This window comes from Sceloporus undulatus, chromosome 4 (genome assembly GCF_019175285.1).
Source record: "Sceloporus undulatus isolate JIND9_A2432 ecotype Alabama chromosome 4, SceUnd_v1.1, whole genome shotgun sequence".
In the NCBI taxonomy this organism is placed as follows: Eukaryota; Metazoa; Chordata; class Lepidosauria; order Squamata; family Phrynosomatidae; genus Sceloporus; species Sceloporus undulatus.
In genome coordinates this window covers 220,515,962-220,537,651 of record NC_056525.1, presented here as the reverse complement: position 1 = coordinate 220,537,651, position 21,690 = coordinate 220,515,962, and the positions used below count along the sequence as shown (strand labels likewise).

Genomic DNA, 21,690 nt, shown 5'->3' with positions numbered 1-21,690 from the left:
CGCCTTTTAGCTGTGATCTTTTAAAATGTTTACAGTTTATTTGAGTACCACACTGGGGAAAAGATGGGATATAAATTATCATAAAAATAATAAACTAAAATATGACCAATTAAATAAAGAAACAAAAGGAGGGCTGGCACCCTCCTTGCTAACCCTCCCTTGGTAGGTGAAGACTTTTTTGTTTGTTTCAGCAGGGTTTTGAGAATGGATTGCTCATGAGGAAGAGCCTTTAATAATGTGCTATATTAGTTAGAACTGTCCCCCGTTTAAGTTTTTTTTTAAAAAAAAATTAGATTGATAGTTCAATTATATTTGAAATTATATGTGAATTTAACTGTATTCAGCTTTATTACTTAACATCGTTTTTTGTATCACTGTAGGAGATTTCAGAGACAGTTACAGACTGATTTGTTTAATCTTTCTATCATAAACATGGATTTAAAGGACAGCAGAGAGCTGGCAAGACAGTCACCACTACCCCCGCAAACCAGAGCAGACACAAATTTGCTGTTATCTCTCAATGTCCTCTCATTTTAAAGAACTGCATTTGAAATTGAATGTCTACTAGGAGTGTTCTTTGAAATAAATAACTAAATAATACAATTGACTTAATTCCTCAAAATGTTTATCTAGTTTGTAAGAGAGAAATTAAAAGTGAATCTCTGAATCTGCCCTGATTCCATATAAAACAGCAACAAGCCATACCCACCGGGGGATCTTAGGCAAGTCAGGGTCTCTCAGCCTCAGAGGAAGGCAATGGCAAACTCCCTCTGAACAAATCTTTCCAAGAAAAGTGTATTGATAAGATCACGTTAAATCAGAAAAAACTTGAAGACACACACCACTAACAACCATGCCCATGTTTATCACTATCTTCAGTCTTAGAATTGGACAAATTGTAAAAGAATCCAACAAGGGGAGGGAAAATAACTTAAATAAGCAGATATAGGAAATTACACATGGTCTTAGATGTCTCTACACTAATGAATAGATACAGCATGGGAAATAAACAAGATGAATTTGAACTCTTAACACAGCAAAACAAGTATGATATAAAAGGCATCACTGAAACATGTAGGGATAGATCTCATGATAAGTCCTGGTGGTGCAGTGATGAAATGCCAGTACTGCAGCCACAAGGTTGTGATTTCAATCCCTGCAGTGCTCCAAGGTTGACTCAGCCTTTCATCCTTTTTAGATGAGTACCCAGCTTGTTGGGGGCAATTAGTTTACAGATTATAAACTGCTTACAGAGTGCTGAGTTACAGAAATGTAAGTGCTATTGCTATGATTACACTGTAATAATGGATGGTGTGATAATGGGGAAATCCTTCCCAAATCCTTCCCATTATTCAAACCTTCTTTAACAAAGGGTTAAAAAGAGACTCAGCTACAATTTAATGAGACTCAGTCACCCTTGACAAGACAGGACAATCAGATGGACAAACACTTGAACCTTCAAGATGCTTTAGAACAGGTTATAAAAAGTCTGAAACCATCATGAGGTCAGGCTGTCTTTAAGCAGACCCAGCAAGGGTCTTTGTCTCTAGCTCTCTCTAAGCAGATGATGAGGTGAGCTCTAACAAAAGGGGTTTGGGAGATGCATGCTCCTGCTCCCCCACCTCAAGTAACTGGTTAAGGCTGGACAAGGGATTCCAGAGTCCAAGCTACTCCCTGAACATCAAGGATACAAATCCCATCTGATCTGTGAGTAGAATTAGGAGAGCGTATTAGCTAGTCACCATCAGGGTTTTTAAACATTCTTTCTCTTGATTTAGTTGAAATTATCTAATCTGTCTGTAATTTGTAATTCCTAATTTTTGCCAGAAGGAAAGATGTCCTTCACGTAAAAGATATCACTTTACTATAGAAATTCTTCACTTAGAATAAAGCCTTTTTCTCTAAAGATACTCTGTTTCTTTCACAATCCTTTCTCACATGCCTTGCATTGGCATAGCTCTTCCCAAGAATTGGCAAGGGAAGTGTCAGTGGAATCTCAGCATTGTGTTGCTGAAGAAGGAAGATTCTCTGGGACCCAGTGAACCCTCACAGAGGAATATAACCTATTCCAGAGAAATAGACCAAACAGGAAAGGAGGATGAAGAGTAGCATTGTATGTCAAGGATGTTTATATCTGTGAATAGATCAGTGACTTAAATCCTGGAAGGTAGGTTGGTTGAGAGCATCTGGGTAAAAATTTAGGGGGAGAGAAAAACAACAATGATGTCATTGTGAGGGACTACTATAGACCTCACAAGCCAGACTGAGGATTTGGATGATGTCTTGCTGGAAAAGATGGCCAAACATGCAGAAAGGAGAGTTGTAGCAGTAATGGGAGAACAAATATATAGTTGTTGGAAGTCAAACTCCGCCAAGAATATACGGTCCAACAAATTCCGCACTTGCCTTGCAGACAATTTCATTGTGCAGAAGATGGAGTAGGCAACAACGGTCTGTTTCAGACTGGATCCTAACCAACAGTGATGGAGTGGAAGTGATGGGATCCTTAGGTGGGAGTGACCATCTTCTCCTGGACTTTGTTGTACAGTGGAAAGGGGAAGCCAAGCATAGTCAGACATACATTCTAGGCAGCTTATTTCAGCAAACTTAAGGAAATGCTTATGGCGATGCCATGGCCAGGAATACTAATAGACAGATTAACAGAACTAATTGAGTTCATGAGGGATGGCATTTTGATTACAAGTGAGATATTGAAGGTACAATTTCAAACAGTTCCAACAAAGAGGAAAAAATGTGACGTGTCTAAAGAAACCAGGATGGATCTCTAAAGACCTTTCAACTCAGCTAAAAGGGGGGGGGGAATCACCAAGAAGAATTCAAACAAACAGCCAGCACATGTAGGGAGAAAGTCAGAAAAACTACAGTTCTTGCTCAGACTTGCTAGAGAGATTAAAAACAATAAAAGGGGCTGTTTTGGTTATGCTCATAGCAGGGACGTAGCCAGGATTTTGGGAATGGCGAGGTCCAGACCAAGTGCCACCATTATAATGGGGCTTGGGTGTGGCGGTGCGGCAGCACACACCATTCATTTTATCTAACGGAAGGGGGGGGGTCCGGACCCCAAGAACCCTCCCCCCCGGCTACGTCCCTGCTGATAGCAAAAGAAAGAACAAGGAATTGTAGGGCTATTGCATGGGGAAGAACGCCAAATGCTAACAAGGGACAGAGAAAGGGGGGTTAGTCTTTTCATTTGCTATGTTGTTTCTTCTTCCTCACTGCCTCACCTGTCATTCTTGCTGGAATTTTTCCATGCCAGGCAGCAGTTTGGATACAAGTAGCAAGCACAATAGGCACCCATGAACAGGAGGTGGAAGAGAGAAAGGAGACGGTGGAAACCTGTAGTACAGTGCCCTGTCATGAAGAGACATCCAGAAAAGGAAGGCCAGTTTGTCCAGAAAACGGTGGGAGGGAAGGGTTGGTTGCAAGGCATTATAGATAAGACCAGAACAAGAGAAGCAGAAGAGGAGAAAACAGAAGGCAGGAATTGCATGAGAAATCAGGCTGCATGATTTACCCTGCCAGCTGTTTGCGGGAACGGGTAGGGAGCAATGGCAGACCTTCCTTGGCCCTGCCAGCGTCTTTTCCCCACATGCCAACATGCTAGCTGTGCTGCCATGGATTTGGGGAGAACCGGGCAATGAGCTCCCACCAGTGTTGCCCTCACTGGCTGATGCACCCTACTAGGGGGAGCCGCTACAGGCTTCACTGTGGTTGGGTAGTCAGGCTATTTGAGCCCTTGTCTGCTGGCAGTCTGCGGGGCCCACCTTTTGTGGTGGCAGTATGGGTCATGGATCCAGGACATTGTTTACCAGTACTGGTTGGGCATTGATAGTATACGAGAGTCCCCTATGGGATCTGGGAGTATGTGGTGTGGAGAAGGATCCCCAGGTGGGAGTGGATGCCTTGACAGCATTCCCCGGTGACAAGGGTCACCCTGGAAATTGGCCAGCAGTTTCCCCTGTTGTCCATGTGTGCCAGCACTGGGCTGGAATGGGATTCATTGATCAACAGCTGGGCTGGTCAATGCCTGGATCCAGACCCATTCTTTTGGCTAACCATATGATCAGTTCTAAACAATACAAGTTGTGGCCTTGGTGTTGTGTGTGGTGTCTCTTGCTTTGCAACTTCACCCTTGCATCAGCAAAAAGGATACACAGAAGTGTGGACAGCACATACTAGAGAGGAAAAAGAGGAAACACAGTGATCAGGCAGAATGACACGAGGGAGGGCCTAAGAGGAAAAGGTGGAGAAATGAGATAAGAGGAAGAAAAAGCATAGACAAGAGAAGAGTAAGTAGAGAGGGAGAATAATTTGATGCAGACTTTGTACTACTGGCCTATTTTTTTTTTTCTTAAAATGATTTAAGAGAATTTTTGGGGGGACTATTGCTGAAGAGGGATTAGGCGATTTGGATATTATTGATGGAGGCGAGGGGTGTGTCTGGTTTACATTTAATGTTTATCAATAACGTCTTTTGTTTCCTGAATGCTTCCTGTGTTTGTATTTCTCTCTAAATGCATACATTCACTTTCACTGCACGGGTGAATGAGAAACAAGACTTTTCCAAAATTCATGTGGTTGTTTCCTTCTCTCCCAAGCACAAACAGGAAGTGGGAAGGAGGAGGAGTAGTGCAATTTTAGATAACATTTTTCATCTACATTTCAATAAGATGTTTAACACAGTCATGTATTGTGAATTTCTGGTGTATATGTTAGAAACAACCTAATTAAAATTAATGTTCTTTTTTTCCCCAACATGAACACAACCAACTCAGTGATTAACATAATCATAATATAGTTGCACATTTTTAAAATTTTCCTGAGAAGAACATACCATAAAAAATCTCTTCTATGGTTCCTGCCATATGGGGTAACTATAGGACTAAATTTAATGTGTCAACTGGTAACTTCCAAGCTCTGATATTGTCAACTGGTAATTTCCAAGCTCTGCCTCCTACCAAGGAGTTGAAAAAATCCTGATTTAGGGGCAACTTGTTCATAATCTGGGGAGGAAAAGATAAGAAACTTGTAACTTGGATGTGGTAAAAATGCATTTCAGAGACACTGGCACTTCTGTTCCTTCTGTCTTCATATTAAATCTGAAGCCACAAAAAAGGAGAGCATTTTTTTCCAAGCTTGACTGTTTCTATACACTTAGGGAGAACAAGTAAGGATCTTATCTCTGTAGACATTCAGAATAACTTTTGCAACTTTCTATTAAGAATGGAGTCTATGGCAGAAGATTTGGAACCAATTTGTTTATAAAATGACAAGATAAAGTATGTTTCACAAAATGAATGACCCAACAGAAAAGCCATGGTACAAAGAAGCCTCTGTTCTGGTCAAGGATTTAATTCTAATAATTACTAATTGTAAACAAGGCTTAGATACCCAATGCTGCAAGCTAGCAACTATGTATCAGTCAAGAAGCTTGTTCTTGTGTCTGTATACACCTAGCTAAATAACTGATCTACTTTTTCAGCCACTGGAACCTCATTATGCTTCCTTTCATTAGATGAACTCTGCAATAGACTCCCTTCCACTGAGAGTAAACCAATTGAGTCAGTGTATTTTATACAAATCATGATTTAGAGCTGTTTGGGCTGGAAGTCAGTCTGAAGAACACAGAAGTTCTCCACCAGCCGGCACCACAGGAAGAACACTACCATCCCTACATCACTGTAGGCACATCTGTGCTTAAGTCTGTCCAGCAGTTCACCTACCCGGGAAGCATCATCTCCTCAGACGCCAAGATTGATAAAGAGATCAATCACAGACTAGCAAAGGCATATAATGCATTCAGAAGGCTTCACAAACGAGTCTGGAGTAACAAACACTTGAGGCGAAGCACAAAAATCAGTTTGCATACAGCTACTGTCTATTCTCCTTTATGGGTCTGAAACAAGGGTCACCTATTGCCAACACCTATGACTCCTTGAACAAAACTCCTTTCATCAGCGCTCAGATCGGCCTTTTAGTCATCATTGTGCTTGTAGAAAGTGTGGGATGAGTCCTTCCTAAATCTTCGTTCGCGAAGGGAAGCCAGAGAGAGAGAGAGAGAGATGATTTATATGAGTAAACCCACTAAATAGTTGGGATTAGCAACTGGATATAAACTAGGAGTGGGAATAGTATACCCCTCGAGATGATGCTGAATTGTAGTTTCAAGTATTCCTCACCACCGGGTATGTGAGCTGGAGCTGCTGGGTGTCACAGTCCAACTACTTATAGTCTAGAAGGCTGCTCAATTACCGCCTGTGGGCTAGTCCTAGGACCCTTTCTGTGCTACTAAGGCAGTTCCACAGAGTGCTTCATAAAGTGCTGCCTGATATGTATTATCTAACAATGCCTGTTCCTGTGGATAATATCCTTCCATAATAATAGCTTGCCCAGGAGTAAATCCCTTTCAGAACAGCCCCACCCTAAACTAACCCCCAAAAGTGGTGGTAACACTTTTCTATGAATGAGTGAAGACCGAATGAGGAAAGGTTAAACCACTAATGTCTGCTCCCTGGCCATCAGCAGCCATTGTAGTTTATCGCTTGTTGTTTCAAATCAGCTCCAGCCTCCCAGGCTACAACCAGGACGTGGGATAGAGGCGAGGATTATAGCATACTAAATTGTCACCAAATCACCAGCTGCCATCAGCCTTGGTCCCAGCTGGGTTCAAGCCACACGCCACCAGCACTTTTTAGAAATTGAAAAGCTTTCTGACTTCTAAAAAGTTCTGACTGGGTGCGGCTAGGACCCAGGCTGATGGTGGCTGGTGATTTGGCAACGATTTAGTGTGTGATAATCCCCACCTCCATCCTGCAACCCAGTTGCAGCCCAGGAGGCTGGAGCCAATTTAAAACACCAAGTGATAAGCTCCATTGTCCCAGGGATCTACCTCACTCACTTCAGTCTTGCTTCCAGACAAATATGGTGATTTTTTTAAAAAAAGGCAGTAGCAATCATATAGAAAACGCAAAGGAGATTTATGTTTCACTTCTACTGGCCATGATCTGGAGTGACAATGGAGATATTCAGTGCCCCATATGGGGTACACAGACCTGTTACAGACTGCCCAAATAAAACTGCTTCGGGTCTCTTTGGAGGTATGCTGTTTAAATGATGCATGCATCCTAAGAATCCGGAAGCTGTACCAAAGCTGCACTCCAGTGCTTAGGAATGGAGTGTGGCTTTGGTGCGACCTCCGGACTCTTAGGACCCATGCATCACTTAAATAGCATACCTCCAAAGAGACCCGAAGCAGCTTTATTTTGGCAGTCTGTAACAGGCCACAGTTTTCCATTTACCAGCAGCAACTTACCCAGATGTGCACTGGAATCTGGTTATCTGTACCATCCCAATTTCAGTGGTGCACAAATGTGCAAGGTCCCAGGTTCAACCTTTTCTTAAAAGAATCAGGTATCCTGAGACTCCAAAAGACCTATTGCCAGCTAGAGTAGTCAATACCAGGCTAGGCAGACAAACAAACTGGCCTGGTATTTGATGACATTTCCTATTCTACCCCGGTGCTATATTGTAGACTTCATATGACAGCTGTGAAGTAGTAACCCAAAATTTGCTCCTGCATAAAGTAAGCAAACCTCCATTGAGAACCTGGCTGCTTTGCCTGGCATTCACCCCAGGGAAACCTTGGTTTCTGTTCAACAAATTCTTATAATACAGATACTGTAGTCTGGTGAGCTAGCCATCTCTAGAAGTTCACTTAATGGAAAAATCTGATCAAGCCAACTGTCTGTGTGCATATAGCATGTATAACCAAGAACAAAGAAAATCATATCTAATTTCTGTCAGAAGGGAGACAGTATTTGTTGCTGTATAACTGCTAGGACATAGGTCTAAACTGAGCAGGTACTGTTACTAGGCATGAAGCATTCATTCAGGGACATAGCCAAGGGGGGGGGTTCTTGGGGTCCGGACCCCCCCTTCCATTAGAAAAATGAATGGTGAGTGCTGCTGCGCCACCGTCCCCAATCCCCATTATAATGGTGGCACTTAGTCTGGACACCCCCCCCCTTCCTAAAATCCTGGCTATGTCCCTGGTTCATTCCAACAGAATAAATGTTTGTACATTATTATTATTATTATTATTATTATTATTATTATTATTATTATTATTAACCTTTATTTATGAAGCGCTGTAAATTTACACAGCGCTGTACATACAATCTTTTTAATTAGACGGTTCCCTGCCCTCGGGCTTACAATCTAAAAAGACATGACACAGAAGGAGAAGGGAGTGGTGGCGGGAAAGGGTAAGAGGTCCAGCAGTTCCTCTCTACCTCCAAGGCCTGGACCAAGGCATGAAATACAAGATTATTCTGCATGCAGAATCAAGATAACTATGGCACTTGGGATGCTTTTTATGCTTTCCCCCTACATAACACACCTTGTAAGCTGAATTTATATCAGGCAGAACATACATCTGATTTCAAAATGGCTCACCTCCATTTTTCAGTCATGAATTAAGATTCACAGGAGATGAATTCCAGACTAAAAGCTATTCTTAGCATCAGTCATCATGACTAGAACACATTGTGAATGTAGTCATCATCTCCCTATTTCATTTCTGACATGCTCATTCATAAATATTTGTAAAAGCTTTTTAGAAAGAGGTTTCAAGGGCAGTTGCTTTCGGGCCAGGGATTGCATCTACATGTAAGGTTGTAAATTCTTGCAGTTCTAGAAAAAGTGTTAGAAAATCTCTTCCACATGAAATTAAGGGTTTATAGCTGCAGCAGAGATACGTTAACAAAATGGAGTGGGAGGTAAATGATTATTTTCCTTATAAGCCTTATAAGCATTCCAGAAATGCACATACTTATTAATAATTTTTATTTAACTTTAATATATTAATAAAAATGCAGGTGCAAAGCTGGATCGATTTCTTATTCACTTTGTAGTGTAATGAGATGCCAATCATTAATTTTATATATCTTGCCCAACCTGGCCCATCTCCCCAGTATTTTCAACTACAGATTCCATCAACAACCAGCATATAGGCTACACTGATTGGAGCTGTAATGCAATACATCAAGAGTACCAGTCTGATGAAGGCTATGCTGGTACATCATTGTTGGTTTGTTTTTAGCAGAAACGGTGGTGCACTGGGCAGGCTTTATAAGGAGCTCCTGCCTGCAAGAAATGGTGATGGTGGGGCAAGAGAGACCCTGCCTGTTGTGCCATCACTTCTGCTGAGGTCAGAATGAGGCACCCATGGGATCAATGAGGAGAGAGAAGAGCAATTTCCTCCTTACTGATCACATAGTGTGATGCCTCGTTCTGATCTCAGCAGAAGCAACAGTGCACTGGGCAAGCTCTTGCAGAAAAATGCTTGGCCAGCAAGACTGCAGCAGTAGTGGCACCAAGCAGGATGGGCCAATGGAACCAGTGTGGTATTGGTCTGGCTGGCCCATATGCACAACAATGTGGTCTGCCTGGTGCATGTATTCTCTGTCGTAGTCAGTCTAGGGCTAGTCCACAGCATAATACTCCAGAGTGGCTCTGGATTAAGAAGCCAGTGTAGATGCGCCCAAAAACTTTCTGTGTCAGGGCGCAGCAGTCTATCTGCAGGAAATAATGCAAATAATACAATAAAGCTTGAGCTGAGAAAGCGGGAATCTACTTTAGCTGATCTTATTGTTGCTGTATGTGCCTCCCTACAACAGTCCAGGTAAATGGCAGCTGCCTCCAGAATCCCTTACTAAGCATTTGTCAACAACAAAATGGAGAGACAGGGAGAGCATGTAACCCTGCCTCATATGTTACATCCAGCATGTAAAAAAAAGAAAGAAAAGAAGCATAGATCTATAAATCTGGCAACAAAAATGGAAATTCTAAGGAAATCAGAGGATGATGAAAGGAATAAAAAAATCATTCCTGGAGACATGTTGGAAGAAGCTTTCAAGTGGTCCCTAGAAGGTTCAGAATGTTTTTGTTTGCTTATGATGGCTTACCTAACCTATCATATATTCATATTGTTAGTTTTGATTGAAAACAGTTGCTGAAACATGTTGAATTACCCTTCTGTTTTTGCAGTGCAGGAACCTAATTTTTTCCTCCTGTTATTTCAGCTTTCGATACCAAAGTTTCTGTTAAAGGAGGAATACCGAGGAACACATCTACTTTGTACTTTGTTAATTGAGTATATTCTTAAGCATATATAGTCATTTCAAATATTTAAGCAGAATGTTCTGTAATGAAAATCCACAACTTTATTTTTTTTTTAAATTATTCAGTGAACTTGAGTTGTAATTTTCATTTATCCATGATGTCATTCCTGAAATGCAAAGTTTTATGCAGCTTGGCTCCCAGCTTGATTTAATCTACTATAGAAGGTAACAAAGGCACTACTTGGTCTTAATTGTGAGTCTCAAACAAATTGTCATTCTTGACTGCTGGGAAGTATATTTCCCTTAAAAGCCAGAAAGGTGTGCCAGGTTGTAACAGAAACTGGGTCTATTCCAACAACTAGCATCCTTTTTCAATTTGCAAGATGATTCTGGACTTCCAATTAATCTATGGTATATTGATTTCCAATTTATTTAAGACCTTGGTTAATAAGAAAAACATTTTTCTTGTTAGAAAGGAAGGATATTGATGTAATTTATGGACATTGTGTATATTTTTATTTTTTTTACAAAACTGAACATTATCACTGGATGTAAAGTGCATCATGTATTCCCAAATAAGATCATATAAGTTTGAGAGTCTGAAAGCATTACTCAGTTTATGTGCTTCCCTCTTTGTTAGCCTCTGTGCATGTGTGGACTACTCCCAGAATGCTTCAGCCAGCATGACCAGTGGCCATACTGACAGGGTTTTCTTGGGAATTAAAGCCCCCAAAAGTAAATGTTTAAAGCTCTGGATTTCAATTTGTGATTATTTCTGAGTTGTAAGATCAACTAAATACATGTAATGGGATATAATGGTTTGAACATGGGACTTGGACTCTGGAGACCAGCTCAGCCATGGAAATCCACTGGGTGACTTTGGGCAAGCCACACACTTTCAGCTCCAGAAACCCCTGTGACAGGTTCGCCTTAGGGTTGCCATAAGTAAAAAATGACTTGAAGGCACAGCAAAGCTCATCCATTAAGCAGATTACGTCGATACAGCAAATGCACATTTGTTCTTCTATTCTGCATGTGTACACCATAGAGCAGAATGAAAACTGACCACTTGAAGAACCACTATTAGTGTTGTTGCAATTTGTTCTCACAGTATATCCAATACTTTTCTGAAAGTAGCAACCAGGCAGCCTGGGAAAGGGGTTGCAGTTTCATTTTGAAGGACAGATTAGGATACCCATAGAGCATACATGTCATAGAAATAAAGCTACCTTGTATAACTTTCTGGGCCACCTCTGCTGGTGAGCCATTGTCTCCAAAATCCTCCCCCCCCCCCCCCGAATTACTTTGCAGAAAGGTAAAGCCCCGAAATACCTACTACCATGAAGCTTCTAGTTAGAATATTGTTAAGCAATTTTACTTTGGTGAGTCTTTTACCTTTGTACGCCTTTTTTCTAGCTTGTGAGAAAAAAAATGGAAAATTAGTTCAATCTTGCATGACTGTCTTTTCTCATCTGTTTGAGATCTTTTGTTTAATACCATTCATCGGTTGTTTTTTTGGCACTCTAAAGACTTAAGTTCTATTTGGCACAACCTTTCACCAGATTCCAGCCCATTTTATCACAAAGTTCTAATGAAGTGGGCTGGAGTCCCTTAAAGCTTATGTCTGATGCCAAAACTAGTTTGTTGAAGTGCCATAGGTTTCTTATTTATGCTGCAACACAGGTACTTGTGATCTACTAGGTAGGACTTCTAGATCCCTTTCACATGATATTATGTCTGGCTCCAGTACACAGAAATGTGATGCCATGGCACACTTGAGGGATATGGCCATATTTGTACTGTTATCTGTGGCTCACATTCCCATCCAACAACAATTCTCCCTAAGACTTCTTCTGTAGTTTTTTGCAATCCCATCTCTAAACCCATCCATTCATGGCACTTTTGGCGCTCTCTGTTGAAGCTTCTCCACTGGCATCCTTACAAAATCCCCATCTTTTTTTAAAAAAATGCATCATCCCGCGATCCGTGCAAAACTTCACTTAAGTTCCAAAATCATTATGCTGAACATCTCCTTCACCCTCTTAACACTCACTTTTCTCCATAGCTAGCTATTTTTGCACTTGCTAAAGAAGCACATATGACTCACAGCCTAATTCATGATATTTTGGGCTAGCATTTGTCTTCCACTGTAAGGGGGTTAGTTAAACACCTACACAATGTTCTGAGCCCATGTTTAAGTAAACCACTATTTCTTAATTGCTTGTCGCCTTCTAAACCTTATCAACATTAATTTCTTCCGGAAATATACTTCTAATGCCTTTGAGGTGTTTTTAGAAGACATTGTTTGATTTATCCTTCGATTCATCTAAAAAAAATTACTAATTGGTTAAGCACCTCTTGTTTTTAATCACCAAATTGCCTAAGCTCATAAATTGCCAAGTAGCTGGGATAGTCACAGCTCAGTGCATAAAAGATCCCTGCCATGAATCTTTTAAGACTGTGTATCTGATAAAATGTGCAATCAGAAATCCATCCTCATTAAAACTTATGATATGTACGGTCGGCAAACAGGGGAAAGCTATTAACACGTTTGTGTTCTACCTAAATACCAAATAAAAGTATTAATTTCAGTTAACTTAGACATATATTTCTCTGAAAATATAACATACTGTCCACATTCATAAATTACACGATGCACAAATTTCTGTCTTTGTGAAGAGCCAACACTCCATTGTACAGGATTTGGGGCATCTTGTTCAGTCTACATAATAGTAAAAGCTTTCTAACTTTCGATAGGGTATGTGGCTGATAATATGGAACACCTATCAGTCCTATAGGAAATATGTTACAGTCCTTCAAATAAGGGACATACCATATAATAAGGGATACTTGGCAACCTTACTTGTCAATAAAAGGCATGGCCCTTTCTCCAATGCATGGGAGAGATGTGTGATAAATTTGAGGGTCCCCTCTGTCAGTGTTTTTATTTCTTTATGCATTGTTTAGTCAGATATCATATTGACTGGATTCTCCATGCACTTCATATAATTTACATGTCAACACGGCACACTCCAAATATATTATGGCCCATCTGTGAAGGAAAACACCCACGGGCTTACAATTTGCGGCAGCCAAAGGGAATTACTGCAACTTATAGAGAATTATGTGGCTAATAATACAGCTCTTTAGAGGGTTATCTCTCCAGAAATAACCACACTTCTGAAAAGCAAAACTAACTGCTGAAGCCAGCAACTCAAGGAAGCACAATGAAAAGAAAGTCCATGGGCCAAGATCTGAAAGTCAGTACAGTATCAGCAGGGAGAGAAGACAGCCGACTAAATTACTATTGGGGAGGCGGGGCGGGGGGGAGAAAAATAAAGGACTGAATCCAGCTCATTGATGATGATGAACCATGTAGGTGAAATGTGGTGGGACTCTGTTGGATAATGTTTGTAGTATCACTTGAAGTACACTCACCCAAAGACCAATGGCTTGGAAACCTTTTCCTTCCTTTTATTGCAAAATGAAGAAAATACATCACTCCATAATAGGAGCATCCATCCTTAATAGAAGCAAACACAAGCAGAGCCAACTTAAGGCATTCTGTTGCCCAAGACAGAACAGCAATTGTCACACATACATTAACACTCATCCATCACAACAAAGCTAGTTGCCTTATTTTTACATCTGAAGAAACAAACCAAAACCCACAAAAATCTGATAGTAAAATACATACATACATACATAAAGGAAGTATCAAAAAGGCTCCTGTTTCATGCATGACATTTAAGATCAGCACAAGGCAGGTTAAGATCTACACCATCCTGAACATATCCAATCTCTTCTGATTTCAGAAGCTAAGGAAGGGCAGGGCTGTTTAGTACTTGGCTGGGAAACCATTAAGGAATAATGCTGGAGAGACAGGTTGAAAATGACTGCCAATACAAACAAAAATCCATCATTGATACTTTTATTGGTCAACTGATTCACCTGCAAAAGATATCCTCCCCAGCAGAACATCTTTACTAAGGACTGAAACAACATGCAGGCATCTGACTAACATCTCCAATTGTTCCCCCCCCTCCTGTTTGGTTTGTAACATCTTGCCTGATGAAGAAGCCCATGGAGCTTCAAAAGCTTGCAACAAGTATATTGTGCATTTTGTTTGGCCAATAAAGGTATCAGTGATGGATTTTAGTTTGTATTTGTTAAATGGCCAACATAACTAACCCTGAATGATTGCCAATAGTCTGAATGCTGGATTACTTTTGTGATAGCCCCTGTGGAGGCAGATTCAGTGTTCCTAGATGGATATTTTTTAATCATTATTTAACATTTCTAACTAGGCAGCAAGGTCATCCACTCCCTAGAACAATAACCACAGCCAACACAAAACGAAGCCCTGGATCTTTAATGGGTTTACAACAGAGCTTTTTTATTTTTGGATTACAGTTTACAGCTCCCAGAATCCCCCATCCAGCATGACCAGTATCCAAGATTAAAAGTCATGGGGTTTGACAAATGCTGTTTTTCCCTACCATCTCTAATCTAAATTTCCACAACAATTGCAGCCTCATAAAACTCTCCTTCTATCCACAAATGTTTATAGACACAGAAGCTCTGCTGGTTTGCATTTCATTAGTTCATCCTAATCAGCAGCAAACTACCCTCTTCCCTTTCACACCTATTGTATGGTGACAATATGCGGAGAGATCTTGTAGCACCTTTGAGACTAACTGAAAGAAAGAAATTGGCAGCATGAGTTTTCGTAGACTTCAGTCTACTTCCTCAGATGCATTTGGTCCTGGCCTTGGAGGTAGAGAGGAACTGCTGGACCTCATCCCCTTCCCCATCACTACTCCCTTCTCCTTTTGTGTGGTGTCTTTTTAGATTGTAAGCCTGAGGGCAGGGTCTAATTAAAAAGACTTTGTGTACAGAGCTGTGTAAATTTACAGCGCTTTATAAATAAAGGTTAATAATAATAATAATAATAATAATAATAATAATAATAATAATAATAATAATAATAGCATCTGAGGAAGTAGGCTGAAGTCTACGAGAACTTATGCTGCCAATTTCTTTCTTTTAGTTAGTCTCAAAGGTGCTACAAGAGCTCTTCACATACTAATTCTACTGACTAATATGGCTATATCTTTGTATAGAGACAGGTTAACAAAGTTAGCATCAGTTTTTAGGAAAACTACAGCACTAGGAGGAAAAAAGCACAGGATTTAAAGAACATGGGGTAAGTGGCCAGCTTTAAAACCTAGCAGCAGGGTTTTACTCTCTTTCATTTTGCTCTCTGAGAAGCAATGCCCTATTGTCCCTAACTGAGGTGCATAACAGCCAAAACCAGTCAAGTACCCAATGTAGAAAATCCTACAACTGCAGGGAAAGGAAAGCAACAAGAATAAGGGAAGTAACTACCATTTTTGTGCTCTTTTGTGACATCCCAAGTAGAGGCCAAGGCATCACATTCAGAAGCATGAAAAACAGACACCATCAAGCAGCCACCCAAATTACCAGAATTTCTGAAGGGTGACCATCCCAGGGAGATTTGGGACCCTTCCAGTAGTGCTCTGGGCTGTGTATAGCAACACTCATCTAATCACCAGTGTCTTCTGTATCAGGAGGGCAATGAATCTACTTCAGGTCTTAACCTGAACTTTAAAAGAGTTTTACAAACTTATTTGGGGGATAGTAACTCAGCAGAGCAGTGGAAGACAGGGTCTCTTTGTCTACAGGTTTGCCATGGGTCAAGATCAACTTGAGGGTGGATAACAACAATAACAAATTCAGCACCTTGGATAGCTTTTTAAAAAGTTCACACCAGTTCCTAAAGCAGATTCACCACCCCATTGACGTGAAAGCCACTGGAAAAGAAAAGGTGAACAGTAGTGCTGTAGCTATCTTCTCTCTGTGTTGTGTGCCTTCACATTGTTTCTCACTTATGCTGACCCATGGGGTTTTCTTGGCAAGATTTGTTCGGAAGAGGTTTTACCATTGCCTTCCCCTGAGGCTGAGAGAATGTGACTTGCCCAAGGTCACCCAGTGGGTTTCATGGCTGGGCAGGGAATCGAATCCTATTCTCCAGAGTCATGGTCCAACACTCAAACCACTATGCCATGCTGGCTATGGGTGGGGCAATATTACATTCTGCACCCCCACATGAATTTCTCATTCATGCCCCAAATTTCTAGCATTGCAGTAACTTAAAACTTCAGTTGAGCATTTAGAAATAGCATTTAAACAACCAAAGAAAAGGAGCTGTCAAAGTTACCAAGGGAATCCAACCACAGCATATGTAGGCGTTCTAGGGGTGAACAAGTGCTAGTGCCTCTTTCTCTGAAATGTGAGATATCATATGTTCTGCTTCTTTCTCTGCAGAAATGATGCAGAACTGTCATGGCTCCATGCTATGGCATTCTGGGCTTTCTAATTTTGTGAGATGTTTAGCCTTCTCTCTCAGAGAACTCTGGTACCACAACAAACTACAAATCCCAGGATTCCATACCACTGAGCCCTGGCAGTTAAAGCAGTGTCAAACTGTATTATTGCTATAGTGCAGATTGAGAGCCACTGTAATGTGGTGGTTTAAGTGTTGGATTAGGACTCTGAAGACCAGGGTTCAATTCCCTGCTTGGCCATGTAAACTCATTGGATGACCCTGGGCAAGTCACACTTTCTCAGCCTCAGGGGATAGCCATGGCAAACCTTCTCTGAAGAAACTTGCCAAGAAAACCCAGTGACAGGCTTGCCTTTAGTTTGTCATAAGTTGGAAGGGTTTTGAAGGCACACAACAACAAGAAGTGCAGATGAGACCTTATTTTCTTTCACCTCCTCCTCCTCAGAAACAAGAAGAGTAAGGGGGAACAATGGTGGAAAGCAAAAGCCAATTTGGGGACTCCTCTAGCTCCCAAACTTCTCTCTCTTCTGGCAAGTACACAAGCTACACAGGGTGACCAGATGTCCTATCCACAAAAGAGGACAAGGCACTGTAAAATGCCAGACATTCCAGAAAAGTGGAGGACGTGACCAAATCAAAGTGAAGAACGCTCACAGAAATGTAAATCCCTGCTTCTAGGGTCCAAAAAACCCTGCAGAAATAATCCAGTTTGAGATTGCTTTAGTGCCAGGGAATCCTGGGAACAGTAGCTCGGTGAGACATTTAGCCTTCACTTTCAGAGAGCTTTGGCGTCACAATGAACTACAATTCCCAGGATTCCCTGGGCAGTCAAAGTGGTCTCAAACTGGATTATTTCTGCCGGGTGTTTTGGACTGTAATCATGTTCAAAATGAAAGACATTTTGGAAATTCCTCCTGGGCCGAAGGTTGAAATGGAGGGTATGTCCTGGAAAAGGGGGATACCTGGATGACCTGCAAGTACATCCTAGGCCTACTGTGTCCTACGGGGGGGGGGGGGGGGGGGGAAAAAAAAAAACCCCACCCTTCCAGTTCCTCCCTCTCCCCCCCCCCAGTGACCTAGATAAATGGGGCCAGCATTACAGTGGCATGCAAGGGAGAGAAAGCCTCCTCTGTCTCATTACTGCCTTTCTCTTGTCTCTCTGCGCAATGCAGCAAGGAAGCCTTGGGCTCCCTGGTGCTACATCCACACTGCAGAAATCATTCAGTTTGACCGCGCTTCAACTGCCCTGGCTCCATGCTATGGCATTCTGGGAATTGCAGTTTGTTGTGGCACCAGAGCAGAGCAAATCTTGCCAAGAAAACCCCATGATTGGGCTGCCTTAGGGTCGCCGTAAGTCAGAAATGACTTGAAAGTACACAGCAACATTTACTTTTTGGGACTAATTTATTTTGTGCTATTCTTTTGTGACCAAAATTTTTCAACACAATCCATTTAGCAGGAATGTTCTGCAAGATGACAAGGCTGGTTTGCATCCAGTGTGGTGCAGCGGTTTCAGCATTGGATTACTCTACTCTGGAGACCAGGGTTCAAGTCCCAGCTTGGCCATGGCAACCCCCGGCTTACTTTGAGCAAATCACATTCTCTCAGCCTCAGGGGAAGGCCATGGCAACCCTCCTCTGATGAAACTTGCCAACAAAACCTCATGATAGGTTTGAGTGTTGAGATTATGCCTCTGGAGACCAGACTTTGATTCCCAGCTCGGTCATGGAAACCCCCTGGGTGACCATCATCATCATTTGTATTCCACTCTTTCCCCAGAACTGGAACTCAGAGCAGCTTGCAACATTAAAAGTACAGTATAATTAAAAACATAGAAAAGTAGTACATTAAAATGGAATTCAATTATTACAATATTAAAAAAAGCTTATTAAATGACTAAAACAGAGCAAGTCACCGTCTCTCAGGGCAAGGCCATGGCTAACCCTCCTCTGAAAAAACATGCCAAGAAAACCCTGTGATAGGTTTGAGCATTGGGACTAGGACTCTGGAGACCAGGGTTCAGATCCCAGCTTGGCCATGGAACTCCCCTGGGTAACCTTGAGCAAGTCACACTCTCTCAGCCTCAGGAGAAAGCCATGGCCAGTACTCCTCTCGAGAAACTTGCTAGGTTTGAGTGTTGGGACTAGGACTCTAGAGACCAGGGTTCGGATCCCAGCATGGCCCTGGAACCCCCCCCCCCCCGGGGTAACCTTGATCAAGTCACACTCTCTGTCTCAGGGGAAAGCCAGGGAAAACCTCCTGCCAAGAATGATATAGGGTCGCCATAAGTCGGAAAGGACGTGAAGTCACACAATACCCGCACCCGGAGGCACACAACACACACACCGACAGAGGGTGGGGTGAAGCTCCTTACCAGGTACCAGATGCCAAGGATGATGGTGCCAGTGCGGACATGGCAGCACAAGCAGCAGCTGTTGGAGTAGAAGCGAGCCCAGGGGGAGCTCAGCATCTTCATGGCGGTGCCCTGAGAGCCCTCCAGCCTGCCTTGGTCCTTCTCTTGGCTCCTGTTGTGGTTGTTGCTGCTTCTTCTTCCAATGGTACCCAAGCAGGGGTTGGAAGGGACCTGCCGCCTTTGCCAGCAGCTCAGGTGCGACTCCTCCAGGGATGCAGCAGCCTCACCTGTCCAGCAGACTCACCTGTCTCAGCAGCCTCTCACCTGTGCTGCATCAGGATGCTAGCTGCGCAGTGGATCCTCTGAGAGGGGGGGAGGGGGGGCTACCTCCGTTCCATGACGTCATCGCTCCCTCCACCAGGGAGGGAGGGAGGGAGGGGCGGAGCCTTGGAACTCAGCTGGTCCAATCAGGTGTGTGGGGGCGAAATCAGGTGGAACAAGGGATTTGCTGCAGGGCGGGTTGAGCTGATGGTGGACTCAACCAAGGGCAACACTTGCAGGGGAGGGTGCGGACCGCACCAAGTGACACCCTAAGTGTGGGGGTGGGACACCTCTGCTCCCCCAACATCTGCATTTTTGTTTTTGGACTGTGGCATTTTTTTAAAAAATGCTGTAAAATGGAGAATTTTCTGTATTAAGTTTGAAATAAAATTATAAAAGGATATGAATGAATGAATGAATTTAATACAGCACATGGCCAGCACCAAAATAAAGCAAAAATACAAAACATATAACCTGAGATGTACTGCCGCAGCACAAATATATATACATTCTGCTCCAGCAGAGATGTATATCCTCTATATATCCAAGTAGGAGGAAAGAATGCCCACAGTGCCTTCCCTCATAGCAGCACAAAATTCACACATTATTTTAAGACATTGGCATAGTCAAAAGAATATATAGCTTAAAAATGCTGTAAAGATGGTGTGAATGGGCTGAGGGCTCGGGGGCAGGAAAAAAGAGAACCCCCAGGTTTTTTAAAATTACATTTTTAATTTTTTTAATTTTTTGTAAATTAAATTTTGCTATGGGATTCTGGGGTTTGTAGCTGGCTGTGGCACCAGAGTGGAGGAGCAAACCCCAAAACTTTAGAATTATTTTATTTTATTTTAAAAAATCACATTGTACCAAATTTTCACTTCAACCACATGAAACTATGGTCAAGACACACTGCAGAAATAGTCCAGATTGAGACCATCTTTACCACCCTGGGCTCCATGCTAAATAATCCAGGGAATTGTAGTTTTGTGAGACATTGATCTTTTTCTGTTAGAGAGAAACTTTTCTGTGCCCTTTAAGAGATTTAGGACTTTAGCCCCCAGAAGCCTCAGCCATGTTAGTCAATAGTTTGGGATTCTGGGAGCTGAAGTCCAAAATCTCTTAAAGGTCACAGTTTGGGGACCCATGTGCTATGCCATTGTATTTAGTGAGATTTGAGCATTTACGGATTTTGGTATCCAACAGGGGCGTCCTGGAACTGAACCTCACCAAGAATCTATTGTACGACATTGTAACGAAAGTATAATTTTAATTTTGCTAATTGTTTTATGTCACAACAGCTATTGCCATTACCTTCAGTGATATACAGGAACTACAATTTATGAGTACAAACATGACTAAAGGTTCTGTATTGTGTGTGACAGGAGAAGGTCAATGGAGAGGATGACACCAACACTATCTATCTATCTATCTATCTATCTATCTATCTATCTATCTATCTATCATTTCTATGCCACTTTTCTCCCAGGAAGGGACCTAATAAAACTTAAAACAATTAAAATCATCTAGAACAAAAAGTATAAAATTACATGAAAATATACAAGAGTTAAAAGGAATGACTCTAGCTGCATCCTCACTGCAGAAATAATCCAGTTTGACACTGCTATAAGTGCCATGGCTCAATGCTATGGAATTCTGGGATTTGTAGGGTCTGGTGCCACAACCAGCTACAAATCCCAGAATTCCATAGCATTGAGCTATAACACTTATAGCGGTGTCAAACTGGATTATTTCTGCAGTGCAGATGCAGTCTAAAACACGATATGGACTGTGGCGTTTGCCTGCCTCCCTTTAAAAGGCTGAAGAGATGGTGAGAGTTGGGGGGTCAGTGGGAGGATCAAAGAGAGGTCTGTTTTTTTTTAATTAATTTAAGTTTTTTCAAAACTCAGTCTTCACTCATTTTTCTGCATTATTCCAGTTTTAACTGAAGAGTCATTTGTAATAATCTGAAAGACTAACTCACCTCGTAATGGCATATATGTTTTTGTACAGCTAGCCTAATTCATCAGATGTACAAAGATGCCAGTGTGGTATAGTGGTTTGAGTATAGGACTAGGACAATGGAGATTAGGGGTTTATTCCCCGCGTGGCCATAGAAATCCGCCGGATGTCCTTGGTGAGTCACACATTCTTGGCCCTAGGAAACCCTATGATAGGGTCACCACAAGTCAGAAATGGCTTGAGAGCATACGACGACAACAACAAACAAAGATGGAACATTAGGTTAGCAGGACTCTACAGGCACGATTCTGTTCAATGAAGACGGATTCAGCCTGCGTTGGGTAAGGTTACATTCCCCCTGAAATCTCAAGTTTGCAGCTTGGGTGTGCTCCTAGGTTTCAGCTGTATCCAGGAGGGCTTCACACTATTAAAACTAGCTGCATCTGTTCCTTGAAAAGTCAGATCTGGCTTTGATGACACATACCTTGATGACATCCCATTCGGACTACGGTAATGCGCTCTATGTGGGGCTGCCTTTGGAAAGTGCT

General features: G+C 42.0%; 2 protein-coding genes across 3 annotated transcripts in view; one reads left to right on the top strand and one right to left on the bottom strand.

Annotated features, from left to right (window-relative positions):
- The window catches only part of LAPTM4B (lysosomal protein transmembrane 4 beta), a 73,972-nt gene extending 54,749 nt beyond the window's left edge, over positions 1–19,223 (bottom strand). Inside the window, exon 1 of the mRNA XM_042464948.1 lies at positions 18,884–19,223. Within this exon, the coding sequence (XP_042320882.1) occupies positions 18,884–18,985 (102 nt within the window). The 5' untranslated portion in view covers positions 18,986–19,223. The remainder of the gene's footprint in view (positions 1–18,883) is intronic.
- STK3 (serine/threonine kinase 3) overlaps positions 1–21,690 on the top strand; it is an 881,840-nt gene that overhangs the window by 576,461 nt on the left and 283,689 nt on the right. The window lies entirely within an intron of this gene.